The 9,746-nt window shown below is 37.2% G+C and overlaps 1 protein-coding gene across 6 annotated transcripts in view; it reads right to left on the reverse strand.

Moving 5' to 3' along the window:
- The window catches only part of rad17 (RAD17 checkpoint clamp loader component), a 53,456-nt gene extending 43,784 nt beyond the window's left edge, over nucleotides 1-9,672 (reverse strand). For all 6 annotated transcript variants that reach the window (XR_003597682.1, XR_003597681.1, XM_028034946.1 and 3 more), the window contains exons 1-4: nucleotides 9,570-9,672; nucleotides 8,672-8,919; nucleotides 5,634-5,891; nucleotides 2,718-2,912 (exon numbers count right to left, since the gene is read on the reverse strand). Coding sequence is in view for 4 of the 6 variants with exons in the window: in XM_028034946.1 (XP_027890747.1) it covers nucleotides 2,718-2,912; nucleotides 5,634-5,660 (222 nt within the window). In the remaining 2 variants the exon portion in view is untranslated. The remainder of the gene's footprint in view (nucleotides 1-2,717; nucleotides 2,913-5,633; nucleotides 5,892-8,671; nucleotides 8,920-9,569) is intronic.
- Between the last annotated feature and the right edge of the window lie 74 nt (nucleotides 9,673-9,746).

Genomic DNA, 9,746 nt, shown 5'->3' on the forward strand with positions numbered 1-9,746 from the left:
TGTCACAGCACAACTTCAAATGCGACATAATATCTGGAGATTTTAATCATGTCACCCTGGATTCCACTCTGGCTGCTTTTCACCAGGTTGCCAACTGCTCCACCAGAATAAACAGGATAATTGATTTACTGTACATTAATGTAAAGGACGCATATAAGGCTGTTGCCCTTCCCCCACTGGGAAAGTTAGACCACAGCCTGGTGTACGTAAAACACCAGGTTGACACAAGGACTTAAAACTGTCCTCAACCAGAAGAAGGCTACCTTCAGGAGTAAAGGCAAGGAGAAGATAAAGGCAATACAGAGGGATGTGAAATGTTGTCTGAGGGAGGCAAAAGACTGTTACAGGAGGAAGGTGGAGCACAAGTTGAGGGAAAACTGTCTGAGTAATGTCTGGGATGGTTTCAGAACCATTACAGAGCACAAAGCTTGGCCTAGCACAGAGAGAGGAGGTAAAAATAGAGCAAATGAATTGAATAACTTTCAATAGTATAATGGCTAACCATTATACTACTCTCCCCCAGTGCATCCTCCTCTTTGCCAGCAGGTACAGTCATACCGTCATCCTGTGGCTGGACAACAAGCTGGAATGGCCAAGCAACACAAAGCAGCTCTAATAAGAAGCCCCAGACCAGGATGTACTATCTGAGGAGGCTGAGATTTTACAATCAGTTGTTGGGATTGTTTTATCAGTTTGTTGTTGCCAACATCTTGTCATATGCTGTGGTGTGCTGGTGGTGGCAGTATCTCTAAGGCAGACCTTTCTAGGGTGAAGAAACAAATCAGGATGGTCGGTACAAGGCTGGACTCTCTGGCAACAGTGGCAGAGAACACTGCAGAAACTCCTGGCTAATATGGACAACACCAGCCATTCCATGACTGGCTTTCCTGTCATTTGGAAAGTCAGAAAAGTGGGTTCAGTGAGAGACTGCTTCTTCCAAAGTGCAGGACTAACAGACTGAAGAACTCCTTTGTCCCTCGTGCAATTAAACTCTTCAACTCCTCATTGGGTTGGTGGACAACAGAGGGACTATAAGATATATATATATATATATATATATATATATTTTTTTTTTAAAGGAATGTTTTTAACCATTTGATGTATACCTAAGAGTGCTGTGTGGGAAATGTAGATTCCAAGTATCCTAAAGAAACATACCAAAGGGATTAATAAAGTTTCAATCCATCTAGCTATCTCGATGACATTTTGTTGCCAATTTCACTGTCGTCTTTGTGCAACAACAATAAAATAAGTTTTAAGCAGGGTTTCCCCCAGTGTATTATAAGCCCACCATGCTTTACTAGCCCCCCTGCAAAGCCAAGCGTTGCTTGTCTTTGTTTTTAGAAAATTTAATAATCCAAAATCATCTCTGTTGCTCTGAGCGTTTCACTGGCGGAACTAATTTATTCCTAAAATCTAAGTTTACATTTTATACATTTAAAATTGGGAGAGTGGACCAATCACACAGCTGGCGCCTCTGTGCGTTGTCTCATGCGCTGCTGCTGCTTGATCTTTAGTTCACCTCGGTGCGGATTGCGCGCGCCTCCTTTCACTCAAACTGGACACAGGCTGACCTGTATGGATGTTTACGTCAACCCCCTGGGTGGAATTATTTTTTCTATGACAAACTCCACATCAAGGTATAAGTTTAAACCCCACTGTGTTAGCTCTGGTTGAGTAGCTCTATGTGAACCGCAGGAATAACTTGTAGTCGCACTTTCAGACCTGAGCGAGCGGTGAGAATGATTTATATTTGTGAACGAAAAATTATGTGGCGTTTACATCTCAACACGCTGCGCAGCGTGTGGCTGTCTTCCCTGTAAAGTTTATGTCTTTGTTCCCGGTTGGTCGGAGCGTTAGTGGTTAACAAACCAGAGCTAACCTCATCATGCAGGTTCAGCCCGGAGAGGAGCTTTCGCGCTCTCCTCGTAGTCATGCATCACGCTGGTTTTATATTATTGTATTTAGTATAATTTTTCGGGTTACACTAAGCATCAAACCATATCAAGCTACATTAGCATCATTAAATTAAACCTCTTGTTTGTGGCGCATCTCTGCACAGTGCAGAGAATTTAACTCATCATACAGGGCCAGTCCAAGTCTGTATGAGGCCTCAAACTCAAAGATTAAACTCAGACCATCAGATTGTTGCTATGGTAACAAAACAATCCAACTACAAATATTGTTCTTTGAACTTTTACAAAGTAAACTCGCCAGATCCTTTAAATCTTACATTTAAATAATAAATCATTTAAAATCTTTTAATTTATGTATGCTGAAACTATTAAATCAAATTTAGCAGCATTAATCATCTCAATAAACAAATGTTACTGTTGTATCTGTGGTCTGTATTAAAATATTAGCATTTATGGGCCCCTGAATCCCTGGGGGCCTGATGGAGTTGCTGACTTCATTTGGATTAAAAAGAAGTGCAAATAATTGATATTCATTTTAATTGTGTTTTTTGATTTGTTGTTTTTAAGACTAGTTGTGGGTTTAAATAGCGTTTCACTGGCGATTTTTTACCATAACATATAATTACCCAGTAATATTTTTACATTTCCTGTCAACTTAACATCTTTTAATACAAACACAGTGGAGCGCCTCGGCACCCCGATCACTAGGCTTAGCAAGTTTTCTGGGGGAAACCCTAAATATGTTTTCATCACATTAAAGCAGTGCACCCACTTGTAATTGCCCCAAGTGCTGAAGATTACCTGTGAACAAGGTGAATACTTGTCAACCCATGGTTCATCTGGACCTCTTTCATTTGATTTCATCATCCAAAGAGAACCATTTTGGTCTTCTTTCCATTTTCTAGATCTCCTCTCTTCAGATTGAAAGCCCCAAATTTGTTTGTCCTCGCTCTTGGCAGATGTATCAGAGAAGGATGGATCCACCCAGTTATTTACCTAATATTCAAGAAGAAGAATTTAAAGAGTGGGAATTAAGGCCTTATGTGCAAGGTGGCAATTTGCATCCGCACACTAACAGGACTTATTTAATTTTATCAGCAATATTACTAAAATACACTCTTGAATTTTGTACCCAAAGGTTATGTTCTAATATCCTTTTTTACAAAAACATATCGTAATGCATACAAATACTTAACTTATACTAATACAGTGGTTCCCAAAGATTTTCTGGGCCCCCCTATGGATTACAATAAAATTCCCCCCAAAAAAGAAAACAAAATCAACTGGACACACATCATTCAACCAGACATAAACCTATACACATAATTTATTTTCAAACTCCACTGAAGTTTGTTTCACACTTCAAGTTGCAACAAAACAAACTATAAACCATCTTTACAGTGAAACACTTTTGTGTAACTGTTTTTTTTTTTTCATTCATCCATACCGCACCCCCTACCCCCTGCATTGGCACTGCACCCCCCCTAGGGGGCACGCCCCACACCTTGGGAACCACTGTACTAATATTCAATACTTATACCTGTAATATTTCTAAGACAATACAACAGGCAAGTTTTACAATAAAACCAAAATAATATTTCCACTGTAATATTTACGGTACACATTTCTGGCAGTTGGTGAAAATTGAATTTAGAGATTTTAAAAACATAAAATTTCAGTTTAACTCCATCATAACATCAATGTCTTTCTCAAACATTTGACAGTCTCATCAGTTATGTTTTATAACAACATATACATATCCACATATACACATTTATTGTACTCCTTTTAAGCTATTACCAGGACTGATAACAGTGATGCATACGGACCAAAAACTAAATCTGGTTATTCTAGTTTTTCAATTAAGTTTAATTTTTCTGATTGAGTAAAAAAGTGGCTCTATGCCACAACCATTTTGCCACTTGATTATATGGAGCAGCAAAGACAATGCCTTGTGAATTTAATAATCAAAAACACATATCCAATGTGAGCTTAATCTTTGCCTAGGTTAGCAAACATATTCCTGTTAAAAAGAATGCAGAGGGAGACAGACGTGTGCTGAAGATTTACTGTCTATGTGCCAAGTCAGATAGTTATGTTGACGGAACTATTTGAAATAAAAGCAAATGTACTTTTCTGTGAATTGTTTTAATACTATTGAAGCAGAATTATACTTTCACCTATACTTGTGACTGTGAGCAACACATGAAAATTTATGTTACATTCAAGAACACCTCAGAAACCAGATTATCTACTTTGGTTTACATTCTACATTTACATACTTACATACATACTTACATACATACATTTACATACTTTGGTTTACATCATCTGACATTAAGAAATGTCAGATGACTTTTACCCAACTCTTTATAAATATTATCCTTAACCAGTTTTCAAGTCAACAGTCAATAAACAGATATAGAAATAGATTGATAAATACATTTGATTGAGAGACTATTTTACAGCATCATCTTTAAATCCATCCTATCCATTCATTATCTGAACATGTTTATCCTTGCAGGGGGGCGAGGGGGCCGGTGCCTTTACCCAGCAAACATTGGGTCCGAGGAGGGTACGCCACGGACAGGTCGCCAGTCCATTGCAGGGCAGCACAGAGACAGACAGGACAGGACAGTCATGCACACACGCTTTCACACACAAGGAGAATTTAGAGAGACCAATTAACCGGCTTCCAGTTAATTGGTCCAATTGGTTAGGGAGGGAACTCACGCATCCACAGGGAGAACAGGCAAACATCAAAGAAAGACCTTCATCCTGCAATGAAGAGGGCTGTGCCACTGTGTCATCATCATCACCAAATATTATTCACTATTTATGTGAACTACTGCTAGTGTGTGCCATAGTATGCACATCTATAGGTTACCTGGAAATGCTATGTCTGACTTAGACATACTTTGTCTTTTGGACCATTTCAACATGTTGAAATCACATTAACCAAGATGTGTGATGAGTTCAAGAAAGGAAGGAGTTTAAATTTAAATATGATCTGCTTTTCAGTTACTAGTCTAAGAGTTTCTGGACCTGGAACTTTTAGGTTTCTGGGCCTAAAAAAACCCACAAAAAAAACACTAAACTGCTTTATTTTAGGTCCAAAAAAAAACAACTATAAAAACAAAATCATACAAAAAAATACTAAACTGGGAATTCCCACTGTAAAAGAAAACATATTCATGACAGATAGAATAGCCTATGATTATGAGCAAAGAGCCACCTGTGATTTTGCTGCCACTAATGCCTAAGGACTGCTTCAAATTTTATGAAAAATAATTAAATTTTCTTTCTATGAAAGATGTCAAAATTCAGAGAAAATAGAATTGGGTTATGGGATCAGATTTGGCCATTTCTCTCAATGTAAATGTTATATTTACATTGAGACAGTAGGCAATAAATATGGTTCGAAAGTAAAATGAACGTTTCCAGCACTGATTCAGTGAAGGCTAATTGTGTTTAAACCAGTGGGGCCCAAAGTGGGTCCTGGAGTGCTTTAGTTCTCTCTCTGGTTTAACGCACCTGGATCAAATGATGGCTCATTAGAGGCCTAAGACTGACCTGCTGAAAAGGTTGTTGGTACCACCAGGGACAGAACTAGAACACGCAGGATACCGGCCCTCCAGGACCCACTTTGGGCACCACTGGTTTAAACGCAGCAGACACAAACAGACGGGATGTGTGCCATCTTATTGAAACACTTACTTTATCTCCCAAGGAAAACTTTTTCATCTTTGGTCGTAGCTTTGAGTGCAGAGGATAGAGAACAGTTCCAGATGTTTTTCAGCGGCAAATGAGTCTTCAAAGAACGCCGCAACTCTAGTAAGGTTGAAATTAATGAGCCATAGCACTTCTAGGAGACACAGCATGAAGCTTCACATCTTCTAAAACCAGAGCCTTCTTCCTCTTTTTTTATTTCATGGCGTAAGGAAGCTGTGAGGTCCATTGCCGCCACCTACAGGACTGGAATGCAGATAGATTAACAAAAAATGTTTCCATTCTTTCTGCTAAATTTGTGACCTTCAAAAAAGGCATACTGTTTTTTCTATTTTATTTTTAAGAGTTAGGTGGATCAATGCTTCTTTAAAATGTATGTTTTCTTTTTTATATGTTCAGTAGCCCATGAAGTCAGTTTTGTAGACTGACTATTTTATCCTATCCTATTTTATATTTGTCCTTTTAGTTGAACAGTCAACCCCATAAATGGACATCCCTGCAAACAGCCTCTTTGCTGTTTGCAAACTTTGCTGTTTGTACACTTAAGTAGCCCACTTAAGTGGGCTACTTAAGTGTGCGGTTGGCATTTCTATAAGTTGGCATCATTTTCCTTGTGAGGTCTTATTTTTTCTAGCCTATTTCCACATGAATTTTAAAATAAACTTGATGTTCTACAAATAAATAATGGGAAATTGTGGATCTTTACTGAGAGTTTCCAAACTATGTTGCTGCCCGCTTCGCCAGCATACTCAGAAGTCTGGGAACAATTCTTAAGACATGTCATGTGGATTGAGCATTGGAAATCAATACAAATGTATTATATTATATTATAATATTATATTTTAAAAGCTTATCTGAAAACAGTGTATAAAAATGTTAGGACAAGATGTCCAGGGTATGGCATGATTATGATGCCATACTCCGGACAGGTCGCCAGTCCATCGCAGGGCAACACAGACAAACAGGACAAACAATCAAGAACTCTCTCACACACACACACCTATGGAGAATTTAGAGACCAACTAACCTTACAATCATGTTTTTTGACTGTGGGAGGAAGCCAGAGTACCCAGAAAGAACATATCTATGTATTATTAATTTATTTAAATTTTTGACATTTGTCTCAGTTAGATATCCTTAGCTTTGCTTTATTAATTCTCATGATAAGGTTTGTGTGAATGTGTTGGTTGTCATCTTTACTTGTTGCAAATTAATTGCCTTTTGAGGACCTAATAAGAAAATTGAATCCTACGGATTCAACAGAGTTCTTCAAGTTTGATCCATTGTGCAAGAGGCGATGAGAGGTTAGATCGGGACAAACCGGAAAAACAAAGTGATCTGGTATAGTCAGATCAGAGTTGTCGCCCGGAAAAAGTTGTCCCATATAGCTCAAGCAATCAAAACAGTTTCTGTGGCACTTATTAAAAACTCAACAGAAACAAAATGGAAGAGTTACTAAAGCCACATAAAGGAAATCTCTCATTGGTCCCTCTGTATCCAGCATAGATGCAGTATAGCAGGTCTAACTCATCATGCAGGGCGGGTCCAAGGTTGTATGGAGGCCTTGAGCACAATTTAAGTGCTTAAAGAAATCTGGGACAGGGGCCTCGTTTAACTGGCCAAGTTTAAAAGTAATTAGTGATAATTGTAATTTACTAAAATGTATTTGTGAACAAAGCGAGCTCAAACTCAAAGATTAAGCTCACAGAATCAGATTGTTGCTATGGCATCAAAACTAACTATGAAGATTGTTCTTTGAACTTTACAAAGTAAACTTGCCATCTATTTAAAACCTTGCATTCAAATGTTAAACAATTTTAAATATTTTCAGTCAAGTATGCTGAAACCATTACATCAATTCAGCAGCATTGATATTCTCAATAAACAAATGTTAAATTTCTATATCTGTGGTATAGATATAGAAATGTATCTATACCACAGATAAATTGGTATAGATTTATCTGTTAAGGAGCTGCTTAGATCATTTATGGCATGGACCGGTTGTAAATTTGATCAGCATTACATGGTGTTGGATCTACTAGTTAATGACTTAATTTGGATTTATCAGAAGGGCAAATAATTGATATTTATTTTAATTGTATTTGTTTGATTTGTTGTTTTAAGATTTTAGTTGTGAGTTTAGGAATTGTCGGCAATGTCTTCCAGTAACATAATTACCCAGTAATATTTTTACATTTCCTGTCAACTTAACATATTTAAAACAAAAACACGGCTTAGCACGTTTTCTCTTGCTAAATTCTGCTTTCAGTTTGAAACTAAGGTTCATGTGGGTAAGACCTGTTCTGTTTCAAAGTGGCCAAACATCCCCTACAAATACCTGTCTCTATTGTGGCCAAGCATTTCAACTTGACAATTTTCTTTATTAGCTTTAATATTCCTCAAACATCTTGTATACCTTCATGAGGTTGCTATTTCTTGTAATTTCAATCTTCTGTGGTTAGCCAATCATTAAAAGGTTAACCCAGTTAGAAAGATCGTACTTATTTTGTGCCTTTAAGTCACAGAAAATATTAGTCCATCTGCATAATCAGGTCATTTTTAATCAACCTGTTTCTTCCCCTTCAGTGTCTGCAACCCACTAAAGAGGTGTGAAGTGAATTAAACATTGATCTAACCGAGCTAAAGTTGCCGTGTATATAATAAATTAACAGCTGCCAGTGAAGAACAAATCAACAGTCAGTCTATAGCTGGGGTCTGCAACCTGTGACTCCTCTTTGGCACGTGTGCTGTGACTCTTAAAAACCAATTAGACATGTTTTTGATAACAATACCAATTGTGATCAAACATTTCTATTTTTGTTGCTGTAGACAAATTTCATTTTGTAGTATTTTTTGTATCACAAAAGTGGATCTTTGAATTTAAAAAGTTGCTAACCCCTGGTCTACAGTAACAAAATTGCTAAATATACATTTAAAAAAATATAATTTACTCAGCAAATTACGTTTGAGGTAAGAATTTGGAATGAAACAGACAATAAGTATTAAAAACACATGGAATTAAATACCTTGAGGGAAACTTTAAACAAGCTTCAGCAGTGGAGGGTTGTGAAGGGTGTCTGCATCAAGGCCATTGCAGATCAGTGCATTATTCGTTTATATAGGAAAAATGGCACATGCCATTTCCAGGTCTTTCTGAAGCCATCTGCAAGAGCCGCTTGGCTCTTGAACAACTCCGGTTAATTATTTTGACTCTTCAAAATAATCTGGCTGTGGCTGGTTGTGGTGAAATGATGTTCAGTGAGCCCTGTTGCAACTGACAGACATTCAGAAGTTTAGAAATGCAGCTATAACCACATATTCCAGTCAGTAAAAGCAAAGAGACTGTTGTAAAAACTTAACTCTACCACCACTTTGTAATTCCAATTTTTTTTTATAGACAGTTAATATTGAACCAGCTGATAGTGATTTGCATATAGCAAGACAAATGTTTTCTAAATGGTGAGAGATTTTAGCTGGTTTCTGGGAAGAACACCAGCTTAAAAAGTCTCACTTCTTGGGAAATGAGGTTTGTTGAGCTTTTTTACACATCTTTCTTAGTGTGTTCCATATAATGTCTGTAGAACTTCAATTGTTGAAAAATAACTACATTTCTAGATGATTATGCTTTGATTTTCTTCATATGTTTCTTACTGACATCTCCTGCTGACATCTGATGTGTATTTTATGCCAATGACCTAATATCTAAACCAAGAAAGGTTTTGCAGTTCATGATATGTAAAACCACTGTCTGTGCATCTTTTATAAATATTTAAGCTGTATTTGCTGAATCCAGGTGGAAAGACAAACTTTATAGCTTCGGTACTGATTTCTGACAAAAGCGAAAATAATTAGGAAAAAAACACAGATATGACAGCTTTAAAATAACTGACGTACTTCATTTAAACCATCTAATGTAATACGCACCAATAAAAAGAAGATGTCCTTAAGGAAAAAACCAATACCCATTAATCACCAACTAGACTTTGTCTTGTAAAGTTTCCTGTAATGTAGCAAAGGTGCATTGACAACAGATGGCTGTCTATATAGGGGACACCAACAGATGTAAGTTTACAGTACATTAAAAAATGGGAAAGTTGTCAT

This window comes from Xiphophorus couchianus, chromosome 12, assembly GCF_001444195.1.
Source record: "Xiphophorus couchianus chromosome 12, X_couchianus-1.0, whole genome shotgun sequence".
NCBI classification, from domain to species: domain Eukaryota; kingdom Metazoa; phylum Chordata; class Actinopteri; order Cyprinodontiformes; family Poeciliidae; genus Xiphophorus; species Xiphophorus couchianus.